At 35.0% G+C, this 27,315-nt stretch overlaps 1 protein-coding gene across 6 annotated transcripts in view; it reads left to right on the forward strand.

Annotated features, from left to right (window-relative positions):
* Nucleotides 1-27,315, forward strand: part of Nmdar2 (glutamate ionotropic receptor NMDA type subunit 2) — a 179,111-nt gene that overhangs the window by 79,361 nt on the left and 72,435 nt on the right. For all 6 annotated transcript variants that reach the window (XM_034328851.2, XM_034328879.2, XM_034328870.2 and 3 more), the window contains 2 exons: nucleotides 20,472-20,989; nucleotides 23,556-23,727. In XM_034328851.2, the coding sequence (XP_034184742.1) occupies nucleotides 20,690-20,989; nucleotides 23,556-23,727 (472 nt within the window). In that variant the 5' untranslated portion in view covers nucleotides 20,472-20,689. The remainder of the gene's footprint in view (nucleotides 1-20,471; nucleotides 20,990-23,555; nucleotides 23,728-27,315) is intronic.

Raw genomic sequence — 27,315 nt, forward strand, 5'->3', positions numbered from 1 at the left:
TTTGCAAATGTTTCAGATTTTAATCTTGTTACCTACATTTTGTATTATTTATGACTTTATAATATATCAAAGCATCCATTATTAATTTTAAAAGGTTGCTTGCAAATTACATTGTTTTATCCTGTGAAGGAATTTAAACTGCTTTAGGAATGTTTGAAAATTTTTCTCATTTTTATAAGATTTAAAAAGGAAAATTATCATTTAAATCTCCTGCAATTCTATTTATATGTATAATTTTGTCTGCATAGAAAGTTTATTTATAATTCTTCTTTTTTTCCAATGTTATAATTCATGCTACTGCTTCCGTGTTTAACGTAAGATCACATCGCTGCAGTTTTTTAATTGCGCAAATTTATGACTGTTTTAAACGGCTAAATTAGTTTCTACTGCATCGTGCAATAAATCTTGTTACATTAGTTTCAGTTTCGATTACAGATGTGGTGAAAAGGTGCTCATAAAATTTCTATATGTTCGTTGACAAGGGAATAAAACGAGCACAGAGTGTTTCCTGTGGCTTTATTTGGTGTATAGGTACACTTGTTTCTCATTGTTTCTTTCTTTACTCTGATTTCTTCTGGTCGATTGTCCCATTGTATTCTTGTTGCAACTCTTTTCTTCGTCTTTGATTCCCTTTGTTCCTTTCTTCTTTAAATCCCGTAAGAGCTGTTCATTTAGAGAACTTCAAGTCCGCGATTCTTCGCAATCGTCATCAATTACAAGTTATATTTCGAAAAAATTATGATAATTATTCATTTCTTTAAATTATTTATTCCATCACATTCTGTTTTTATTATAATAAACGTACCGAAAATATGGAGCAGGGAAAAATAGGAGAATAAACGTAAAATTCAGTTTTAGAGGAGCTAATTACTTTGCTACGTGGAACAGAATATAAGAATGAAGTTTCTCGGATTTAGATTTGAAAAGAGGACTCGAAACAACCGAAAAGGAGATGCAGAAAGGTAGGAGAATAAAATTCTACCCTGAGAAAAGGACAATAACCGTTTCAGGCTGAAAGCACGTCAACCTGCTAGCAACCCTCTCAACTTGAAAATTTCTCAAGCCCTTTATATGAGCGTTCGTCGCAAGCATCCTTCCCTCGAAATCCTGTAACCTGCACGTGTATACTCGAAATGCTTTTCAATCTAATCAAAACGTTCTTTTCCCGTGTGATTTATGTCTTCGATAGAACTTTAATCTCTTCCTGAAATATGTAGTTCATTTTTATTTTCATCAAAATTGTACGTTGCTCGTTTATAACTAATTTGAAATGTCATATAAATAATATATTTCTCGCACGATCTTTATTTCGAATTTAGTTGAATTTCGACCGGGAATAAAGATGTTTCATGGTTAATGTTTCGTTTCTTAACGTGTAGCTTGGTTGGTCGCCTGACTGGGAATTAACCTGATAAAAATGCTTGCAATCCATTATCACGGTATTAATCTCGCTTTAATGTACCGCGGGAGTAACTAACAGCCTGACTAGACGAGGATAACGCGGAAAGATAAGGAATGTAATAAATTATAGTCGGTGTTATGGTTTTGGAATGGGTTAACCATTAACCACCTGGGATCAAATTGCATCTGGGGGAATGTAATGTATGTGACAGGACAAATTATACAGAGGTTTGCCAGGAATGTCGTGTGATGTGAAGAAGTAATTAACAAGTTTCAGTTAGCACTTTGTGCTGTTCAGAACTTTAGGGAACATGATTAGAGGCAATTATATTAAACTGTAGATGTTTATGCATTTAAGGTACATTAAAATTTTTAATTGTTTAAATGGAATTGAATTATTACATTCGATGAGTAATAGATTTGTTTCTATGAATAATCAATTATCTCCAAAGTATAGTAGCAGCGAATTCTCTCAAAGTTATAATCATTCATGCTACTTCAGAAACTATTCCAACCACGTTTGTTTCAAAACCATCCCTATTAATCACGAAATATTCCATTCATCTTTATCCATCATGCTAACATTCCACTTTTCGCTAATTACCTTCAGGGAGTACTAAACAAAATTTCGACAAACCCGGAAGCGAAAAAAGCCTACAAAAATGAATTCTCTCTCAGAATTTTATTATCACGGAAATTTTTTGGATAAGAAAATTCAAAATATTTTAATAAAATTTAAAAGAATTAGAATGGTTCATCTTTATATGGAAATTATACATTTCTATGAATAATTATCTGAATCGATAGAAGAGAGAGGAAACTGTTGGTTCTTAGGCAAGTCGCTGCCGTCGAGGTAGCAAGGATGCTCGAGATTTTTTCCGAGCATTTTAAGAGCCATAACAGAGAAACAGGAGATAGAGAAGGACATAGCGTTACGACGTCGTTTGCCAGGGCGATTCGCATAATCAGCTGGCGCACCGACGCTTCGTCTTCGTTGCCGGGCAAAACGAGAGCACGCCTGGAAAGCAACGTAGTACGATGCAGTAGACGATAAAATGATGTGTATTAAAAAAGAGTAGCCGGGAAAGATAGAGGGAAAAGAGGTGAAGCAGGGTCAAAACGGGAAACGACAGCGAAAAGACGAACAAACGAAGCGTTTTTATTTGAGAAGACCCTTCGATCGACCGAATGCAAGTAGTCAAAGCTTTAGTGATTTCTCGACTGAAAAGAGATCACGGGTTTGTCAATTGCCTTTGACGATAAGCTAAGTATCGAATCGTTCGAAAAATCGCAAATACAAACAGCAGTTTTCAAATAAATCGTGGAACCGGTGATATTTCATTTGAAAGGATGTTAGCTAAAAACGATGATTTATTGCTTTTTGGAAACTGCAGTCCTTGCAGAAATATATCGATGCAAAAATATTTGAATATTTTCTAATTTTTCAATACATAAATTCTAGTGATTAACCCTTTTTCTGATTAGGAGAAATGCCAAACTAGTTAGAATTAATAATTGAATTAGACTTTAATCTTTTACTTTACCTTTTCTTTCAAGATTTTCCGGAAAATCTAAACTTCGAAAGATTCGAGTGTCGTTTTATTATTAAACACTCTAACCGAGTTCTCATATACACTGAACGTGGCTCGAATAATTTCAATTCTTTATCCAGCTACAGAGTTCCATTGAAATGGGTGCTAATAGAAAAATCGGGGTGCAAAAAATCTAATGAACAAGTGGTCCTGCAAATTACGTACATATTTTATTGCATCGAAACCAGCTTGCTTTTATTCCAACTTTCGTTACAAAAGCTGACAGTGTTTTCTATTTTTATTCCCTAGCGTGCACGCGGAAAGCATTCAACAGTGTATATTTATGAGAAAAAGTCAATCGATAGAAACCATGATACAAACAACGTAAATTAATAAATTTCAAAAAGATAGAATATTCCATGCACCAGGAAAAAGTATTATTTCTTGCTGCATTCTGCTTTTTATTTGAATAAAACTTTCTATAGGAAAGTATAGCACTTAGAAGACTTTGAGGACCAAGGGAAAAGTTTCTAAGCTCTAATTTTATTTATCTATTGGCATTGAATGTCAAATTTTAAATTCCACTCGAAACCAAGGGAAAAATTACAAAGATCCGTGCGTCGCCGATCTTCCGGACGAAGTTCTGGTATCCATAGGTTTAACAGTCAATGCCTCTCCCTTGTATTTTTCAATTTGATTGAACTTTTTCATGAAAAAATGGCTCGAATACAGACCATTACTTCTCGAAATTCAAAAACGTTATCCCTTCAAGTTCCCAGTGATAACCGGATATTTTCCAATAAATCACTAGGCGTATCGTTAAATTATCACGGTAGAAGAAACAAGCACACAACGACTCGTTTTACCCTGACAATTCACGAGCGTGAAATTTGAATATCTCCCGTGAAACACAAATCTCTGAAGAGGAGCGTAGAATAGCATTAACCGATTCTTCGCAGCTCATAAAACACGTACGACCTTCTTAAATGGAAATTCCTCTTTCGTATACCATCCTTTCAACCTTGTCGGGCCTTTCTCACCCCGTCGATTCTGTATTCTCCCGTAACGCGAATTCACGTTGCTTGTTGAGAAACGGAATCTCGTTGCGATTGGCTCGAGTTATGCGCGGAATTCGATTATCCTGCCAATGAAAACGAAGATAGCACGACTGAAGGACCGTGATCGGTTTGTTCGTATATAACAACCTGTACTGACAAGAGAAATCGGTGATCTATCAGTAGATCACAGAGTAATCGGTTTGCCATTATTTCAATCCTCTATACACCTTCCTAACTTACAGATTTCTGTATCCTGTAATTTCTCTAGCAAATTATTCTGCAATCAACATACAGTAATTAGAAAATTTCATTTATTAGGGGTTGGTTAATGTTCAGTTTTACATCTAGCAAGGATACCGTAAAATCACGTTCCAGAGTCCTTTAGAATTAACATTCTCTGTAGTAGAGAGTTCGACCGAGTGGAGTTTCCACCTCGTTCCAAAGATACACCCATCCAACGAACACACTGAAACGGGAGATACGGGGTTGGTCAGTTTTTGGAACGAGCACGAAGACAGGCACCGCTATTAAGACCTTACTCTTAATCCAACGAACATATGTCACATCCGGGAGAATTTCGAAACTGTAAACCTTGCAATCTTTCCGCTAATTTTCTGGTGGAATTTAATGCAATCGTTTGCTCTTTCTCTCTCAAAACCAACGCAACAGATCATCAAAGGGTGTAAATGCTTTGTTACTTGAAATTTTCGATAGATCACACCTTTTCATTGCTTTGATATATGAGATGAAACGGTGAAAAGGGATTTCGCACGAGATACTGTTCGCAGGAAATGTTACGTGACACGCAGCATTTGAATCGAGGCGTTCAAACGATTTAGATTGTTCAACGACTGTCTCGTTGAATAGGATGCTCGGTAGTATGCAGGACTTTGGTGTCTTGGAAATACCAGAGTGCACAGGGCACTTGATGAATGCCTCGAATGTTACGAATTGTTATCCATGAACCGTGTAGCACAGCTTTGTAATTCGATGCTTCGTTCCTCGCTAAACGCTGAAGACAACGGGCGTTTAGCAGGGCGGTCTGGCATACGGCCAGATTTTAGTAACAGGGAGAGTTCCCTTCCTGGAATGATAATCACAGCCTCGCACTATCAAGATATTTTGTTTGAAAGAAGAAAAAGATGCGTGGTATGAAAGATTACACGAAAAGACCTAATTCTGAATTTCAACTTTTAAATATAGGGGATCTTTGCTCATTTTCTTTAAATTTTCTTAAAATAAATTTTAGGATAGTTAAAGTGTCTCTGAATTTTTCAAAATACACCCCGGGTTTATTTAGCACTGACTTGAGCAACTAATTCTCGCCTTCGTTTCCAAGATGTAATACTCCCCCGGTAATGAGATTTCAAAACTGTCACTGCATTCCCCGATATAATTCACGCTTGTCAGTATTTCCATCACACGATCAGCTGGATCGACAGTCAGCCGACACTCGACAAATATAAAGTCTAGTGGTGCAGAAAATTAGAATTCCTCGATGCGCCCTTACGTACTCAATGACCCTGGGTGTTGACTTCCATGGGAATGGACGGAAAAGTTGAAGGTGACAGCATTACTTTCCAAATATTTTTATATTACGTACTTAAAGTCATACAGTTTAATTTTCAACATAGGCATTTTTTGCTTCTTTTTAAATTGAAGATTTCAAATTGAAATTCAATTTCGTGGTCTAAATGAATTTTTCGTTTATATTGTTCCGAAACTGTGTATTCAACATATACAAAAATTGCTTTTGTAAGCCACTGTCAGCTTTTTCCAACAGTCTCTTTGCTCGTCGAAAGAATCACATGCAAATCGACACAAATGTATTCCTCAACTTGATGGCAGTATTTCAATTTTTCATTGACTTAACTGGCGGCAAAGAGGGAACTCGATCGACAGCCTCTCTGGCTGGCAATAAAATGTAAATGTAATTAATTTTTTTTCACGGACACAGAGAAGGCTTTGGTGACGGTCGGTGCCACGTATATCGAGCCACAGAGACGGTGCTCTATGCAAAGTTGGTCGACGCTCGTCTGGCGCGAACCAGATAATGGAATGGAATTACGATTGTCCTGGGTGAAAACAATACACGATGTTCTCGACGCTGCAGACGCGTTCATGGGGCACCCTTCGAAACCGACGCCGCGTTTATTAGCCGTAAACAATACTGTAACGATAATGAAATTCATCGATCCGTGAAAAATACGGTGACTGCTTAAGCTGATGCTTAAGCGATTCTGGAGCTCCTTTTTTTAACTCTTTACTATATTATTCCAGCTTTTAGCAATTTTTTATCTTCTAACATTCTCGGTGATCTATTTTCTTCAAATAAGAAGACATGTACGAATCGCCATGTCGCAAACTGCAATTCCCTTTCTCATATCTCACTGACAGAGAGACCTTTCAAACAGAAAAAAAAACAGCCGTCATTCCCATAAACGCTCAGCAAAGATCTATTGCTTGCAGTTTTCCGTGATTTGCAAAAATCGTCCATAAACTGGGCTGTCGCTTGTCGCTGTCATCAGTCAGCGGAAAAACGGGTCGTCCCATTGTATCGTTGGAAACGCGTATGCCTAGGGCAACAGTTTTTCTTCTGTTTCACGTTTAGATACTACAGTGACTGCTATTTCGATCAACGCCACTGGTAACGATGCGTTTCGAATAGTTACATTTATACGAATATTGTTGCCGACGTAAATGACGTCAATACTCGTAACTCGACGAGTAATTATTGGGAGTTTTAAAATTGCTGCAGGGAAAATTTTATGTTACGGGCGTAGAGTTGAACTATTTCCAGTTTCACTTGGAAAATCTATTATAGACACAATAATTTCAATTTTTCACGAAAATCATTCAAAATATTCTTAATTAAAAAAATTTCTTTAATTATCAAATTAATTATTTAAATATCCGGAAGAATTTTCCAACTGAATTTCCTGAAAAGCGCTCGAAAATTTTACTCTACATTTCCGCTTTATTTTTGAACATAGAACTATCCTGCAACCGCTTTGTGTGCTTAAGACAAAGGGTATTTTTTTGAAAAAGAATGAAAAAGGAGAATGGAGAACGATTCGCAAAGGTGGAGGCTGGCGTGTATCCTAGGAAACTTTGAACGTACGGCTGAAATTTATCAAAAAGAGTAAACTTCTGAGCCCAAGTTCTCGAGGAATTACCGACATGAAATTCCAACGTTGCAAAATCGGATCTCGTTTGTAGAAGGATCACGTACATGAAGTTATTCGTCGCGTGACCCAAACGGGCTACTGTATTTATGGAAGACACGCGCGTCGCGCGAAATACGTCATCGTCCTATTAAATTATGCCTTTCTAGGCTACCAGCGTTGTCCTTCCGGAATTATGAAACAACGATTGGAGAAAAAAGGTAACGGTGCCCTGGTTTATCAATATTGTCGCCCCCTGGAAATTTATCCTTCAATATTTGATGAATTATTAGATATTATTTATGATAGGAAAAATTGTCTCGACCTTTATGGAGATTTATTGCAGCAAACAATTGACTTTTTTAAAGACTTCGTTCTTTTGTAGTAGGAAAATGAAAAAGTAAGTAAAGGGATATTTTGCGAATTTATATGATATTTTCAAGCATTGCATTTGTTATAAATGTTTGAAATATTCTAGAGATAGAACGGTTTTATTTCCTTTTAAAACATTGAGTAAGTTATGGTGGGAAGGAGCTTCCACTCCATTGTTTCACAGTTTAAGTTGGATAGTTCAACTGGAAGGCAGGTTTTTATATTGTTACATATAAAACGGGGGATTTAGAAGCAGAGGTTTGATGTACCATTGTCTTTTAATTGTTCATTTATACTTTGAGCAATTTAAAAAAAATTCAGTTTTCATGATCTTCACTGTAAAATTAAAAAATGATAAATTATGGTGATACAATAATGATGGAAAAGGAAAACATTGAAGCTGTCGATTTTTATACCTAATAACTCGAACAATCTATTTTTCTATCAAGTTGCGAGCAAACTGGAAAGGTTTTTACATCTTTCTCAGCTTTCTAAATCGTATTACCCTCTATCAACATCGAACCTGTTACTGCACCGTGCCTCTAAACATCCACTTTCAAAAACGATCAGACAAGATCGGCGCAAGATCGAATTTCCTTCGCTCATCCAGTGCTTTCCAATCTCGCCCGTTCGAATTTTCTCGGGCAAACAAAACGCGAACATCCATTCAAATCGTTGCAAGAACACGATCACCAATGAAATCCTTCGATGTTGCTATCTCTAGCAAGCTTTCAGCCATGCATACGGTCCTGAAGTAGCAATCTCGTTTAATACATTTTCGTGATTCTTAAGCGATTAACTATTGAATAGCGGAGTTTGGGTCAATCGTGACCCAAACTTGCAAAACATATACAAGCATATGAATCTAAAGGTAAATGTATAATTTTTAAATGAAAGGGTAAAATTTAGAAAATGAAAATAGTATGAAATTCAAAATTAAATTATAATTGAGGCCCTCTCCATGGTCCGCCGTTCGACGGTTGAAAGATTTCTTCATTTCAATTATTTTAATTAAACTTTAAGTCCGAAATTGATACGCCATAAGTACAACTTTCAACCCTGATTCTCAAGTATTATTTTTATGACAATCATAGTGATTTCTCGATCGAATTCAACGAACTGAACATACATAAATTCAGCCTCGAGGCGTAAAGTTTTGGAGCGAAGATAAATTCAGCGATTCTCCAGGTTCTCGTTCCTGGAGCACGTGAAATGTACACAATGCGTTTCCTTGGGGATATATAACAACCGCCGGAAGGGTGTACACGGATTTCGCGTTTCGAAAAGTGGCAACGGCCATGAGTTCGGATTTATCCGTTGGCTGACCCCGACAATAACGAGCTTACCGAGAAGTTATACGAAAAGAGGGGACTTGTCTTGCACCTCCACTTTGCTTTTCTCCACCTGCAATACCATTCCTACATCCTCCATCTGGAACCTGTCTTCCATTAACTTTGGAACGTGAACTTCTTTCACCTGTACTTCGAAGACAAACTACTATTTTTATGGGGTTCGATAGAAATCACTAACAGCGTTCTGATCGAAATTTCATGAATTTCAGTTTTGACCTTTCACAGTTTGCACTCTTTATTGAATCAGTGTATTATGTATTTACAAAATTGATGGTATAGGTGATAATTAACCCTTTGACTCCTATGGACATACTTAATTTGTTTCTTGTATATCTTAATTATAATCAAATAAAAGTTATCAATGCATGTTGATAAAATTATAATGATTTGATAAAACAATGAAAAAATAAATTGAGAAATGAAGGGAAATAAAAAAGACAAAATGACAAGTGTTATTGACTTAATTCTTATTTTGTAGAAACAGAATGTACAATCTTAGAGTATTCAGCAGTCAAAGGGTTGAATTAAAATTTTATCGTTGAAAAATTTGAATCTGTCGACCGCATCGTTTAAAGGTTACACGTGTTGCGTATCGATCCTGTTATTGCAGCAACCAGATTCCTCAGAAGATTGCGTCTGGAATTCTATAATCATAATCACGTTAAATTGCGTCTAGTAAGCTGGCGAGAGCTCTCGCATCCTGGTAAAATGGAATTTACCTTTCCCCGCCGTCAGTGATCTCGATAGAGGAGGAAATGAAATTCCGTGGCAGGATGAATTAATGTCATCGCGCGCGACACCGAGCGTATTCTTTCGTCGCGCAAAGTGTTCGGCTTCGATAAAAGCGAGTTACTTGTTAATCTCCTTACGCGAGTCATGAAAAATAATATTTCGACTAGACTACAGTCGCTTGAAAGTTACTATAGCAAATAATAAACTTGTGCTCAGAGTATCTGCAGATTATAAATTGAATTTCAAAACAGTGCATTTCATAAAGCTGCACGGAATATTTTATCAGTCTCTTCGAAGAGCATCGACTCTAAACTTTAGAGGAATTAATGTTTTTGAACGTTACGGTATTTGTCAGCGAAGCTATTTTAAAAAAATTTGACGGAATCGAGAAAGAACGTTGCACTCAGCCTCGTGTACGATTCAGCAAATTGCTCGAAGATTTAAATTCGCATCAGCTTCTCCGCAGCTCTCCATTTATCTTTATTTCCGTGGCCGACTTCTGTTCCCATTTGCTCGCAGCAGGCGTTCCACCTTGAAACCAACTTCTTCCCACCGTTTTTCATCGCGGGACACCAACAGACAGCTGACCCTCTTCGAATTCCACCTCGAATGGAATGCAACCCCACAGGAATGGGATAAGAAACTTCTTACCCACGGGAAAGTAGGTGTTTCTCGAGTTCCCTACAAACGACACGCTGAACAAATGCATAGATACTTGGAGAATCGTGTTTCCCTCTTTATCCCTTGGTTAGGATCATTCGATTTCTTCTCATTATTCGATGATGGACGTCTTTGAAAGCTGTATGGAATACTGGATGGAAGAAGGCTTTCTCTCCATTAGAGGGTTGCTTTCGTTTTATTGAATTTAACACCCTTGTAGATCTAAGTTCGTTGAGATGGGTGACAAATGGAGAAAATGTTTGCAAGTAAGAAGAGTGTGTGAATTAAATTTAATGTTACTGACCTTTTGAACCTAATATGTATGCAAGGGTATTCGAGGTAACATAGCAACTCGTTTCAACATATTTTTATCACAATGTTAAGATTTCTATATTACAAAGACGTTGAGTATATTCAGAAACAGAAGATCAACATGTAGACTTATTTTTGCAAAAATGGAAGTAAGGATATAGTAATACAAAGTTTCTTTCTTCACGTTGTATGAAAGAAAGGAAAACGTTTCATTCAAAAGTCCAAGAATTTCTAGTCCATGATTCTGGAAACAAGAAATATTCATGAAGCGTTCAGAACGTTACCGAGAAATTACAATTGCCTTTCTTCAATTCTTTTGTTTGACATTAATTCTTGAATATCAAACCATAATGATCAGTATTTGAACAGCAAAAGTAGGTGCTGAATGTCAAGGGTTGATCGAAAAATGAAACGATTAAATTTCCAGATGGAAATAAAACTATTTGATTAAAATTAAATAGAACCGATTGAAGTGAAGATTGTTGGACTAGGATACGTGTGCGAAGTAGATCGAGTCCTACTTGGATCAGGCTCGCTGTTTGCTTTAAAAATGATTGAAACACAGCGTGGATAAGGATAAATCTGGCACGAGAAAATTTCATTCCTATCTGAATATAGAACGAGATTGACATTGTCCTAGGGAAATGGGATAGGAAGGTTTTCATGAAACAGGAGATTCAAAAATTAATTTAGAAGTTTGGTGAACACTGTTTATTTTCAGTTGAAATATGATCGAGTTTCTATTTTTAATTATTTCTCAGATTTCACTGTATAGATAGTAAAACATTTATTACAGATGGAATATTTAATTTTTATTTATAATATAGGATTGGAGAATTAATTTCAGATTTTAATTTTTAATGCTGTTTAAAAATGTGCATGATATTCGATTTCAAAAATAAAGGAAAAATTGCTAACGTGCGTATTTACGATCCCTCGGTATATCATATAATATATGTATGCTACATAAAAAGTAGCAATAGGTTGAAAAATAATGAGAGAATATGTTGCACATGTTATAACGTTTTAAAAATCATTTAATAAAGAATATTTTTAATATACAAAAAAGTAATAAAATTCCAGTAAAATTGTATTATTACATTCTCTATTATCATTAAAATGACGTATTTCACACTTTGAGACACCGAGTATTAATTGAATTTAATGAATGTGACAGAATTAAATTCAAGAAAATAACTATCTTAAATGGATTTTCATTGTCTCCCTGAATTTTCACTCAGTTCATTATTGTTACTGAGAAGCTTATTTGAAAGAAACAGGATTCTGAGGTAAATCCCAAGAAAATGATTTACCTAAGTATTTACTTCTATTATACAATGTTAGAAAAAGTACTGCAAAGAAAGATTTACTTTCCTGAACAGCTTCTAAAAATATAGGAAAATCGAACATTATTTAACATTAATTGATATTGAGTAAAAACAGATTAGTAAAAATAATAAAAATCATTAATTAATATTGAATCAATGAGTGAAATTTCGCAAATAAAAACTAACACATTTGTAATATTCTTGATTGCTAAAAACTGATGCAATATTTGTTATTTTATTTTCGATGAAATTAAATGGTTGCAACAAATCAATTGATACAATCTACATAACAACATTTGGGCAGGAACAAGTTTCATAAATATGATTTATTTAAGGGGTAAAACCACTCTAGCATTTTCCAAAAATGGATACTTTTTTTTTTGGCTTAATCGGTTTACACGGAATGAAAACGGACTATTAGTCTCTGTAATTTTTTCACGAAAATTCGTTACTGGAAAATACACGAAATTTAACAGATTTTTGAATGTCGGATTAAATTTACTGACTGAGGGAATGGCGGGAGGATTAAAATTTGTGAAAGGTGTAATTTAATGATTAACACGATTATTGTCAAAATGAAAATAAATATATCTAGCGTGGAAAATTTTAATAAAACATTATCGACATACACAGATGTTCATTTCTCAACTGATACCAATCATCTTCAATACTTCGAATTAATTCAGAATCAGAAAGTAGAAACCTGAGTGATCTACTTTAGAATTCTCTTCGCATTTATCTCACAATTCTTATTCTTATGCAGTCTGACATTATCTCACTTCTAGCATTGTCCGTGATATTATCCTGGTTGAAAGTCTTCTCACAATTCATAGCTTCCTCTTTTCTCCAGAATTATTTCATGTACGCAAGTATATGCCTCGCCTCGCGATAACACCGCAATCTTAATTAAATTTTTATCCGTAAAGGCCCTGCTAGGATTTGCGAAAACAACGCAATGAAACGTCAAAATCCTATAAAAATGAAAAACTCGGTACATGAACGGTCGTTTGTAGAAAATTGCAAAAATGAAATAAACCTTTCATAGAAAAATGCGACAGACAAAACTTTCTTCTTAATTTCTTACATATAAAATAATATTAATTATTTTTGTAAATTTATATTAATTTATTCTAAGCCCCAAATACAAACCAAATCCACAGCCCCATACAACAAGATTGTGCTCCCCTATCTTACATATTTTTTCCTATAATTATTTTCTTCATCTCACATCCAGAACATAGATTTTATTACTAACAGTGTTATTGACAATCCTATCTTGAGGCTAAGCCTGAAATTCCCTTCTTCGTGGAGGCTTTACCTTCAGCCCCTTTGTTCTTTTTTCCTTTTCTTAAAATCATTGTACTACTTTCCATCCTCTTTCCTTGTTCAATTTCCTTTCACGATCCTTTTTCTATCGCACGTTTGTTCTTCCTTCTCTCACTTGCTTCTTCATTTTTCTTTGTTTCGTCACTTTCATTTTCTACCTTCTTTTATTGATGCTATCTATTGTTCATTTTTCTTTACACAAATGAAACGCTCGAGGCGTAATTTTATTTTATTTTAGATTGTCTAATTTAATTTTGCAGGGATTGGTAAATTCGAATTTAATAAATTTGATGGATATTGAAATCTTTCAAGCTTTCGTGGCAATTTTAATGAATTTTTGATCAAGATGAGTAAAATAAAAACTGCAGCTGAAGGTAACAGCTATGTAGAAAGCATTTTGGGAGCAAGTCGATAAATCAATGAAAGAGTGCAATATCTGCTCTGATATTCGATGCGATTGCCATCTGAATGGCACCTGAAACGTTTCGTGCAACGTGTTAAGCGGTCATCCAACGATTAACACGGTATTCGTGTTAGCTTGGACTACGAAATATCCGGTAAACGTAGTTATCCGCAGGTTAAGGCAATAAAAACTTAATATAAAACTGTGCTGGGTAAATGAAAGCATGCTTGCTGTAATACTGACGATGTTTTCAGAAGTTGTAATACTTGCAAAAAACCGCAGAAAATGTCTATACGAAACAATTTTAAATAATTAAAATTCAGGTCAAATATATTAAGTTTAAAAATGAAATCTCCTTTGTTCAATTTATTCTACCTATAATGTAGAATAAATCTTATAATAAGAATACTTTATCAATTTTTATCTCCTTTTTAATCTCCTTTTTAATCTCCTTTTCATCGTCGATATTTAACGAGAAAATAAATAACCCTGTTGACATCTCGTTAGGTTAACAAGAGCATCGAAGGAAGGTGGATGAAAGAATTAGTCGTTTTTTTCTCCACTTAAGGCGGGTGCAATGTCTTAAATCATTATAGCAGTAGATTTACGGCGTTTATTTAACGTTGGAAGAAGCTAGTGGTTCTGGCCATTAATCGCGGTTGGCAGTAACAACGTTAATTAACGTCTTCGGCGTGCGAGCAGTTTAATCAAGGCGGAAGCCGTAATCGGATAACGTGTTTCCTCTCAATCGAATACCCCTTATAAATATCCGTATAACAAGTTGTAGCACTTCCCCATCTTCCCTATGGTTACCTCTATAACTTGCGTACAGATATTGCAGGAGATAACAGATAGCCCCGTTTAGAGAGAAAAATGGAAAGGGAAGTATCTTTTTTGCATCAGAGCGCCATTTGGTACGCGAAACATAGATGGTAGCCAAAGCAAATCTTCTATACAATATAGGTTGAATATAGAATTTCTTATTTGAAAAATAAATTCGTGAAAAATTGGATTTGTTCCTGGATGTGTGATAAAATATTTCAGAAAAGATCTGATATCTTAAACGATTAATAAGTTTTCAAAATTTTTATTTATTTCTGTGATTTTTGTTAAGCTTCAATTTTAAGATCATCAAAGATCATGTATGTACGTTTTTAGAAATTTCCATTTTCCAAAATACGTATAAATTACTAAAAGTTTTGCAAGATTTTTATTTATAGTTATATACAATAAATAAAGTTAAGAATTATCATTAGTAAATCGATAAAAAAGTTTCGAATTCTGTCCAAAAAGTATACTTACTGTATCAAGTAGAAGAGACCAACGTTTGGTCAGGCAAGTGGCTTTGCAGGCAAGCAAGTAGAACAAGTCAATGATTAATCAGCCAGATAGTGAATACCCCTATGCAACCACTTTCCTAATTTCAATTCTTTTTTATTTTTTTTTTTATTTCGTATTTAATATACTTACTTGCTCTTATTTATACAATTAATAAGATTATGGATTCTACATTTTACATGTCTTATTTTCGTACTTGAATCAAAATAATTTTCCATTAATTTGACTGCGTCAAAATTAAATAATTCAGTGTTATTTTTATAGATGGTATAATTATTAGATAGCTCTTTCTCTTGTGACAACGTAAACTGCTAATTACTTCCAAAATAAGGGAAGTAGTGATTATGAAGGATCAAATAATTCATGATTAAAATGAACGGTCTTAAATAGAATCAGGGCATTAATTAAGCTACACAAGGTTCTAAGTTGAACCGTTGTTGTACAATATGTTGGGATGTTTCACGACCCACGTATCTCTCATTAATTAATGCAAAGCTGGTGAACCTTGCTATATACAGCGCGGTCAGTCTTCCTTAATAGAGGGCTTCAGGGCTTCTGAGATCGCGTTGAACCGCAGGAATTCACGACGGGGGATCTAGGTTTACCACTATCGTCTACCCTGATCCACAGTTCACTTTCTCGAGATTCGATGCGCAAGAAATCCAATGAAATATGAGCTAACTATTTTGAGCTCGAGATAAGAGAATACAGTGTTTTATTCATTTGATCTTTCGTAATCCTTCTTAATGGAACAAATAGCATTTCAATCTCTTGTAAGCTTTAGTCGTTCAGACATAATTGGACAACCGTGAAAATGAATTGTCTTCGTTTGATTTCCTTTGTCGAGCTTTGATCCAATTAGTACTAATTGTGATAAATTACATCTTTTCATTAATTCCTCAGTACTGAATGAAGTTTACTTTCCTATAGTATAGTAGCAATAATTTTCGTATTGCATGTGAATAAATTGACACATTTCTTACTGAAAGAAAACCGCATAGTTAATTCAAATGAAGTGCTTGAACGAAGTGAGTCGAGAAGTTAAACAATCATTATGGTTAATCGTCTTACTTAAAGTTACGAGTAAATATTTGAATTCTTCAGGCTGAATGATCTTTACAAAACGAGAAAATAAAGTGAAAAGAACGAGAGGTAGTTGAGTTGAATTGGTTTAACAATGCAGTCGTGTGGAGTGAAACAAAGGAAAAGAAATTGAATTCCTTTTCAACTTACTGTTACGTTCCTACTCCTCTTACCGCCATTATAAACTTAAAATTTATAATAATTTTAATGCAATTAAATGATTGCAATTTTATCTCGCAATAATACTTAACGTTTGGTTCTTTTATGTCTTTCTTTAACGATTCCTCGATAAAGCGAATTTCTAATTAATAACGAAACCACGTGTTTCACGTTTATCGTTTCCTCAATCGATCGAAGTTTAATGCTGTTCATTACGTTAATCACAGACAATCGAATTAATCGCCATTGAACACCGCACGGCTACTACTGAGCTGTGCTAATCGATATCACACTTAGAATTAGTTATTGTTTAATGTGCCTCTAGACTTCAAGTATAGCACTAAATTAATTAGAAAATTTACTAAGCAGTATCTTTGTGATAACTTTCTTTTGAACTTGAAAATTAATAATATTTTTCTACAAATTGTTGCTGGGTTCATTTCAATCCGCTAAATTTGAAATTCTTTAATTACATTAATATATTTGTAGTATAGGAATATTATTGTTAATAGCAAAACTATTATTACTATTATGATGCACTGCGAAAGTGTTGCTGTCTTATAAAATTTGGAATACTTGGAAACTTCCAATTGCTACCACCTTTGCATAACGATACTTTTCATTCTCAAACTTCTTCTTTGCCAGCAGACTTTTCTGTTATGGAAATTCTCAAGGGTGCACATCATAAGAAAGAAATATCGTCGTTGGAGACCGTCGAATTTTTTTCGCTTATTTAATTTCGTTCCATGCCACGATTTCGTTTCCCAACTAACAGCACAGCTTCCGGCACTATATTATCGCAGTGAATGGAACGAGCCGACCCCTTTCCTATTCCATCCCCATACTGCTTCCCTGTTTTCGTGTTCTCTGCTTTTCCTTCCTTTTTTCGACCGCTTGTTTTTCCCTCGTCGGAGATTAGGATAAATCGCGCGCGCGGCCACACATCGTGGAAGAAACCGCGTATGTACACGTGTTCTTTTCAAAGTGGCTTCTGTTTGCTTTTTTTCATGGCCCATGGTGAGGGTAAAAGGGGTGCTTATCACTCGTTTTTAAACATGGCTTGCTTCGTAAGAGAGGGTGTACTCGATTCGACGTGACTGCTAATGTAATAGGGTCTACTTGAAAATTTATTTTTATTTGTATTTTTTATCGTACGATGTGCCACATATGGTGTAAAATTCGTGTAAAGCAAATTTTCGTGTAACTCGAAACATTTTATATTAAAGTACCTATGATTTTTATTCTTGAATTTATTTTTAAGAAATGTGAAATACTGAAGAAACAAGTGCAGAATTTTAATATATATGTATTAGACCAAAATATTTTTAATTATCATTATTTTGGATCATGTAGATCTTAGGGGGGCATCAAAGTTAAATCGAGCATCTCCCTATGGAGGGTATTAAGCGAGGGGTGGGTACCAACAACTTTTTCCTTTACCAAAATGCTTATTAAGGCTTAGTTTTTGAGTTATTAATTAAAAACAGCAATCATACATACTGCGCATGCTCAGTCGAGCGAGTGCCGGCTACGAACCGGCGCGCTATCGAGTACTTAGTTTGTTCGCGGCCACGGTTGAGCGCGGTTCTCGTAACCAACGCTTCACAGCTGATCCTGCGCGTCGTGCGCGCTCTGATTGGTCGATGTGTTTTCATTAATAATTCAAAAACTAAGCCTTACCGAGCATTTTGATAAAGGAAAAAGTTGTTCAGAGTGATCTCAGCTACCATCTTAAAAGGTGTCTACCTGTAACCGAAAATTCTGTATACATTAATTGCCATGGATTTTTATATCTCTTATAAAATTAACTGCAATGATGTCGAAAAGTGGAAACTTCTAGCATCATCTTAATAATTCTGACCGTGAAAGCCTCAAGGATGTTATCGTTATGCAGCTGACAAGAAGGTGGATGGCAGATGAGCTATATCTCTAATGTATTCTAATTTAAGTCTTATGAGTTACGGGGATAATATTCGCTGACGGTCTGGATAGCTTAATTAGCACAGCAAGTCGTCTGACAAGCGGAAAATTTAGCTTCTAATCCCAGTTCAGTAATTCTACAAATGCTTCTAACAATTAGAACGCATTGTGTGTTTAATTAATTGCACGCACTTGACTTGGTACTTAACACTCAAATGTTTCAAACACCTCCCAAAGTTTTGAAAAATTTTCAAAACTTTAAATTATTATCATTGCGAAGTTTCGACAAGTGGAATACGTCATTTCACTACTTGTCGGAAGGAAGTCGCGAAGATTTACGGTTTCTGCCAGATGTTGGCCTTTTGTTCGTTAAGGAAAACCGACGGAAATGTGTACCTTGGGAAAGGGAATTATTCATATAAGCTCTCAAACGAGGTGAATTGAAACAATCCCGGAACCGAAGCTGCGGTGGATAAATCTTGAAACTGAAATCCACAATTTCGTAACTGGTATTGCGAGAAAGTTGTGACCTGAACATGTTTCATATGGAAGCTCGTTAGATTTAATCGATATGGGATTGAGACCTGACGTAGATTCATAGGACTGTGATTATTTTATTTACAACGTCCTGATCACTTTTTTATTCTTCACTCAATTCTTGCAAAATTCCAAATTTTTCAAATTGACACTTTTTAAATAAAAATAAAAGTATATAATAGATAAATTATATGAATTATTTAATTTAGTTTAATTTATGAATTTTTATGTTTAGTAACTAATAATCCTCGTATCATTTATTTCATCTTTAAAAATACCCTTTCAATTATCTACTTCAGAAAGAAAAAATCTAATAATAACCTCCAACGACATGAACTGTTCGCTTAAGAAATTTTCGAAGACGTTTTGTTCTGGAACCTTGCCGGCAAACAGGATGAAGGAAACGCGTAACCCTTCTTGCCATTTACCAACATCTTCGGCGAATTAAATCGGTTTCCAGCATCTGCGTCGAGCTTCTCGTTAGCACAACTTGGTCCACTTATTCTAAGGAGATTCTGGGGATTTACGGGAAATCATGCTGAATTCCACTCATCGTGAATAATTCAATAGACCCATGCACTTTGCATTAAACGGCGCGCTAATACAAGTAAACGGACGCGAACACTTCGCTGCTGCTTTTAAGCAGAGAAACTTTCTGCGAAAAGGATTGCAGTTATCGATTATGTTGTAACTCGAACATCAACGGTAAAGCTTCGATTTTCATACTCTTACCCTATTCAATATTTCATATTCAGTACGTGGAAGAGATTTTATCATCAGAGCTTTAGCTTCATTATAATTATTAAGATCTTAGGAAGGTCAATGTTTGTTTCCATCTTATGTAGAATATATTAAACATGCACACAAGAAGTGCAAATTCTACTGTGTAACTTCTTGATGTACACAGGGCTACAACCCGTAAAGGGAAAATCTCAAACTTCAAATTAATGATAGTTGGATTATGAAAAATAATCTTTTAGCTTCCATGAATTTAGTTAAAGTCGTTATAGAAACAAGAAGGTGATAAATTACATTGTTAAACACCATCTATTAAATTTCAATGTTTCTTTAAAAATTTAATAACGCGATACTTCAATAAATGAATTAGCAGAGTTGAAACAATTCGTGGTCATTTCACCATTTGATATTCAAAGGGTCGTATAATTAATCCATAATTCGTATTCGATTTTACAGTATTTGCATTGTTCGATAGTCATGTTGTTTTAAGATATATGCATAAATTATCTGTCGCTTTTTTGTTCGTTTCCACACATCTATCGATTTCTGTATTATGGATTGGAACCGTAATAAATCCGTGTAATTTATGCGTATTTCTGCTTCGACTGCCAAAAACTGAATAATTTTGTTAATATTCGTACGTAGCGATTAATATTGCAGCAATTAATTTTTTACTGTTTAAAATACGGTATTAATGAATAATGTAGAAGACATTATCGGTAGAAAAGAGGAATTCGTATTAACATTATGCGTTTATTTTACGTAATGTAACTTTGTCGATTAATAATTAAATACTCCTAGCTATTTATATAATATTTAATTACTAGGCTGATTGAATAAGCACTTTAATTACTCTATACATACATTAATTTTTTTAAATTTCTTATTACAAGGCTCTGGAAAAAAAATATTTAACTAAAAATGTAGACATTAAAGTCAGCTGTTCTGCAAAGAGCGATGAAGAATATATACGAGCAAGTCTTTTGAATGATAGCGTACACACAACGGAACAGTCATCCAGAAAATGATCTCTAACAAAAATGATCTTTGTTGCAGGAATACCGATGCACGATGAAGGGTTGTCGGAGCGCAAGAAATGTCCGCTCGGGCGCAAAAACGTCAACGCGTCGAGGCTGAGCTGGCAGAGTTCCTCCTGAATGGAAGCGCGCGCTTCAAAGAGGGTGGTTGCAAGTGCGAGAGAAGCAGACGTTAGACTGGTGAAAAGGGCTACTATCAACCCTTAACAAGCGTTCCCTTGTTAGTTACGGAAAAAAATGAGGAGCTTTCTGTACGCGTTGTTGTCGTTGCTGTCGGTGGTGTGCAGCTTTCAAAGTGGAGGCGTAACCAGGGGTGGCAGCGGCATACAAATCGGCACCAGCGACAGGGGAACGCATTCTAAGGGAACAGGATGGGGGGGTCGCGGTCATGGGGGAGTAAAACTTGGCGAGGGGAGATTTCCAAATTCTACGAGGCAATTCCGAACTACCACAACCACGCTTCCACCACCACCACCTAGATCCACTCATGCGCCGCATTCTTCGGACGCGAACCAATATAACATCACTTATCTGAGGGTACGTACAATTTTTTTCATGTTAATTTACTTAAAATACTATATAATAATTATATCGTTAATCACTTGTGATTGAAAATCAAGATAGCTTATACACTGTTGTAAACAGAACCATTTAATTTTTGCCCTCGGATGATGGACCATGGAGAGAGCTCCAATTTTAATTTAATTTTGTATTTCATATAAATTACATTTTCTTAATTTTACTGTTTTCTTCAAAATTATTCTCCCAATATATGAAACTCTTTCAGTTAAAAATTATACATTGAACTTTAGATTCAGACTTCGCTGTTCAAGGGTTAAGCGGCATCTTCATAAATTATTTTTAATTTAAATAAAAATAATGGTTTATATAACTAAGAGCTGTCATATAAAATTTATCTGCTCAATTTAGATTGATTCTATTTTTAGTTTTCTGTTATTTCACATCTCTTCCATGTGTATTAAGATAACCAAAAATCGAAGAAGCTTTCGACTGATAAAATTAGGTGACCCTATTCCTTGGTGCATCTGCATTCGTAACATAGTATCTCCAATAATTTCATTCTACGAATAGTTTGAGTAGCTGTAATAAGGACAACATTTCTATTTAGAATTTCTAACAGCAAACGAGGATAGATTTTACCTCAACTAAAAGCAATTCCCTTTTTGCTTTTACATCCTTACATTGGCTGACTTTTCGAAGAATCTTGGTCTTTACTCGAAAGAGGAGTGATCAAAGATTCAACGTGTTCCTGGGAACGTTGCAATATGTCTTCTTTCATCCAATAAAGATCAATCTAAGTGAATAAATAATGTGCATAGTTCCTCCAGAATCGTGTCGAACGTGAATTTCTTTGAACTGGATAATCATATTTTTACACACACGTGTTTCCATATTTAATCTGCCCTAAAATTTCTTTAAATCTCTTCAGCAAAAATTTAGAAAAAAAAGGTGAAATAGTTAATTAGAAGTTTTTAATTTGATTTTTTGAGAAGGACGAATATGTAGGTAATTTATTCAAAATTATTCATTTATTGTAGCTCTTTTAATTTAAACAGAATAAGTAGAACAAGGTTTATTGTCAGATGTTAAGTCATTTAAAATATCAACGTTTGTCTTATAATTAGTTTAACAAACTTTTTATGAGACAATGTTACTGTTCATCCTCTTTTACAGTACATAACGAAGATTCCTAAGTTTAATTAGAATTCAAATACACGATAAACCTTGTGCAAGAGATTAATATCCCCTTCCTGGTAGGTATCTTCTCATTACAGTTTCAATTCTACCAACAGCCTGTGACCTGTTACGTAAATTTAATTCCAGGAGAATAATCGCTATTTCCTATTAATTACATGACACTACCAATATTTTTTGCATCCATCATTTTACAACGATTGTCGACTGAAATATTAGCCTCGTTGTAATTACAAACTCCTTCTTCCGCGAGCTATAATTTCCTATGGTAATCGTTTGAAACGCGCCACCGAAAGGTGTGTCCAGTTTCCGGAAGTAATTATACCTTTCCTTCATCCCCAATCTCCATTATTCTCAATTCTCAATTCTCGTCGGTCTGTGAAATATCGCTTTCGATCAGCTCCGCGGGTGACATTTAATCATCTTAATGCACGTTAGAGCGGACTATTTTCGATGGCTTGATAACGATTAACGTCACGATCACTTTAATTTAATCTGCCTTTGAACGCTACGATTATACTGGCCGAGTTAATGTTCAATTTATTCTTAATAAACGAAAGAAAAACTGGTTCGTAAAACTGCCGAAAGAGAAAAAGAAAATAAATTGAAATAGAAAGTAATAAAAAGTTGAAGCAAGGATAAGAATTAAAGTTTTAAAAATTAAGGTACAGGGATAAGTGTGAGGAAGATAAGTAAAAGTCGTTAAAAGTGGGTGAATTAAATGTAGAATCAGAAAAGAAGAAGTAAAGATAGTCAATTTTTCAAGTTACCGCGAAGAACCGTGACAATTACCGTGGCATACTTCTTGGAAAACTGGGTCGTGACCGGCTAATTGCACCAAAGAAATGATTTACATTTCTAATTAACCATATGGGAACGAAGAAGAGGGCGAACGAAAGGACGGGATTTCTTGCTCTAACCGCGAACTTTCAGAAAGTTACCTCTTAATTACTGTGTCAGTGGTAGTTTACTACTTGCTGGATAATTTCTGCTTGGAGGTCAAAGATACAATCTGATTGAGGAAAGTTTCGACGTGATAGGCAGAAATGTAACTTACTGTCCATTCTCTGCCCATGTTCCATTCATCTGACCCGATCGATTCGAGCAACAGGTGCTCGTTAATCCATTCTGGCCATAATAAAGTGAACACTGAATGCATTTTTTCGGTTCGTTCATATACGTGATGCTTGTCTTCACAAATAACAGGTTAAGAAGCCTCATTAAATAATAAACTTAATTAAAATTAATTTTGCATTTCCGAATCTTTCGTATTTTTAATGCTACTTGTTTAGTACTCTCTTATTTCAAATATAGAATTTTATTTGTGCGCGTTTTTGGACAAAATTATTCGGTTTTCCACGTGAGAATGTGTTCTTCTGTTTAACAGGTAGGCATGATGGTACCACACATGTCATTCAAAGTGAGGGAGTACACAAAGGCGGTCACGTCGGCTGTCCATTCGCTTCAAAAAAGCACTAGAAGCCCAAAATTAAAACTTTTTGAACGATACGACATCCATGTGAAGGTGGCGATGAAGGCGATGACACCCAGTCCCACTGGTAAGTGCTTTATTAAATTTTATACAAATTGATTTTATCGACGGAATCATTAATGATAGGCGCCTCTTAATTAAAGAAACAAGAGGAAATATTTTAAACAGTCAGGTACGCAGTAAATAGGAAGCTTAAATTTAAAAATTAACCAAAGGTGTTTTCATCAATAATTGATGATTTAATGTACCGTAATATCCGTTTTTACCGTGGCAATAAACGTATTAATATTTAATTATCATCGCAAGCTGAAAGCAGAGCAGGGTTAATGAAGTACATATCATAACAGATGATCGATAACGTTTTACGATCAGCGAATATTGATACTGTATTTATAAATTTAATCTTCAATAGAAATTCAACTCTCGATAGAAGACTCGGAATTACAGAAACTTGCTCTATAATTTAGTATTTGGTAACGATATGGTTCGCATGTGACTCAGTTTCCTTGCTAGGTATAATAGAATCTACATACGAAGATTTCTATTTTGCTTGCAACGGTCCTTTGTCCTGTTTCTGCCTCATTATTCCCGCGATAATCCACCTAACGAGAGTAAAAACTCACCATGAATTAAGAATTGCCAGACGGCTTCACTTAATCCTTTTCGCTAAATTGAATTACGGTGAATGGGTAAAAAAAATTTCATTCTGAAGATGGATGAAAATTGCTCCTCAAACATTGGTTTACTTCATAATCTAATTATGGTTCATTTCTCATGGAAAGGGTGAAGATAAAGCGTATAAGGACTTCCTGTCTGGTCCACAGCTTTAACTATCTGAATCTATTTTAATTGCCCATTAATTTTTCAAAAGAGACTAATTTAGTCTCTAATTTTAGAAGAAAATTATCAAATAAATCATAGTATTAAATAGTTGACTATTTTGCTATTTTACTACTTTGTTATTTCACTAGTTTACTTATTTCTTTAACTTAATCTATCCTACATAAGTGAACTACTGACGTTAGCTTACAAAGGGATACATCGTCTAAAATAATACTTTGTGAATTTATAATATAACTCGACATAATGATATGCCGCATTCGTGTTTAATTGCCCTTTAAGGATGAGAAAACTAACATAAAATTCAAATAAACATTCCTACTTCAACATTTCTTTCTTGAGAGAAGAAACTTTTCTAAAAATTTTGTTAATGCCAGTTTGAAGCGCTTATTGTACCATTAAACTTTTATTCGCAATGATTTTCACTGTCTCTTATATATACTTCAAAAGTTATAACAGAAACAGTAGGAATTGGCCATTTAACTTTAAAGTTAGTTTTCACATCTTTAAAGGACGATTGGGCACGAATGAGGCATGTCGTTTTTCTTCTCTTGGATCACTTTACAAACTCGCAAAGTTTCATTCAAATTTCTGAGCAAGAGTTCGTGATGCTTCCTTGTTAGCGAGTTAGATGACGCAGTCCGAATTTCTCAAGAATTCCTCCACTCACAAACGAAATGTTCCCTGAAATATTCCAATAATTGAGAAATAAATCAAAAATCTCACATTTGTATAATTATAAAATGATCAATTTCTATAAAAATAATTAGACCAAATCGAACGCTACTCGAGAAAATAGATTCTTAAAAACACCTTTGGCCATCCATTATCACGTCCATCCTATGTAGACGTTTATTCAAAAGTCGTTGAATCTCGTTGATGTGCAAACAGAGCGGAAGTTGAAAATAGCTAGCTGTATCTCGAGTAACCCGTATAGATCGCGAAAAGGAAATATGGTGAAGTACGTTTTTCAAGTGACGTCAGCGTGGAACACGGTGAAGGATGATAACGAATCCATGGGGAAGCGAGTAGAACTTATTTACGAGGCAACCGTAAACGTAACCATAGCCACTTTTTCGCTAAAGCTCCCTGAACTCTTGTGAACCGTTTCCTTTCTAGTGAACGTTCCTTCGGGACCGAATAAAATGAGCTATGTAAGAAAAAACATAAAGCTTTACAGCATCTCGATCGTCGGTCTCTCTCGTTTCGATAAGATTACGAGCTGAAGAGTGCAAGGAAATGAGAAAGTATCAGGGAAATGAGGATTCTTGTTATTTTAGTTCCGTTTCAACTTGCATGACGCCGTGAAACTTTGAAGTCAGACCCTCGTACGTTATTGTATGTAGTCATACAATGAAAATAGTCGTAATAGTATTTAACCCTTTTTATATTCTTTATTTTTATTTTTCATTTTATTTCTTCACTAAAGATTCTTTTGGATTTTAGTATTATTTTGTTAGAAAAAGTTATAATACGATAAACTAGACTAATTTTGATATTACATTAATTATCGTCGTTCTTAACTTTAAAATTTATAATAAAATTAAGTAAAATTATAATTCTTGTAAAACTTGTTTGCCTGGAAAGTAACCAAATATTTTGATTAAACAAGTCCCGAATGGGGAACGTATGAAAAATATTTTCTGAAGCATCTAAAGTTGAGGCACGAAAATATTTTGCCTAGCAACGAGTAGTTTAATCATCTCTTCCATGAACCACGAACCAAAACAGAACGAAAACAACATTCTCTAAACCAATTTCCGAAAAACTGACAGCAGCCTCTCTAAAAACAGAACAGCGAACGCGAAAAAAAGCTAAAAATTCAATTGATAAAATAAAGAACGTCCATATTTTTAATACGTTTTCCTGGTAAATTACTTTCGAAGGAGAAATATCGTTTCAAGTCCTCTCGCTTTTCTCAGTTGCAAGCGATTCCTTGAAAAGGAAAACAGCACTTTGTTGGTCGAGCAATATTAAACGCATCAAACGTGAACGAGATTTTCAAGCATCCGGGGCGTGAACAAATTTCTGAATGAAAAATTCTCTCGCCTTCGTTGCTCTAATTGAGGAGAGAGAGAGAGAGTCACGCTTTTTGCGTGAATGAAACGTTTCCACTGTGGAAACTCGCGATAAATGGAAAGTTAAATGAAATTCGCGAACCGACCGGCTTGAATCTGAACGAATATAAATTCCGAGCCGACTTTCGGCTTGATCCTACTTAAAGGACCAGCCTATGGGACTCCTTGGAAACTTCTGTCTGAACTGATTCGAGAGCAAGAATCTCGTGGCCAAACTCACCACCGAATAAATTCATCGAACCGAGTGTTGTTCGCGTTAGGACGATCTCTAACGGTGAGTCTTGAAAGAAAAATCACGTTTCTATGGGAAGTTTCGAACAAACTACGAGATATCGGTCGAAAGTTGGTAAAATTCTGTGCTTCTGGAAGAGATGAATTGATGGAAAGATGTTTAGATTTTAGGAAGATGTATGGAGGAGTTCTTTTATTGATAGATATCGAAGATATTCTTTTAAGATATTCATAGATTATACAGAATTTCTAGATTCTTCATTTATATTCATTGGAAATTAAAAGAATTAACATATTTACCTTTAGGAAAAATCTGAAAGATTTATTTCTCAACATGGATGTCAGAAAATCTTGGTTTATGTGTACCACGGTTTACACAAAGGTCGTAAATCTTCGTGAGATTTTAGCAGGCGTCGTCAGGATAAAAAGCAACGAAGATCTCGGGGATCGGTTATTTTTCGCGACGTTCGTGTCTTTTATAGAGGTGTCAGTTTTATTGCAAAAAT

This window comes from Osmia lignaria, chromosome 9, assembly GCF_051020975.1.
Source record: "Osmia lignaria lignaria isolate PbOS001 chromosome 9, iyOsmLign1, whole genome shotgun sequence".
Classification (NCBI taxonomy): Eukaryota; Metazoa; Arthropoda; class Insecta; order Hymenoptera; family Megachilidae; genus Osmia; species Osmia lignaria.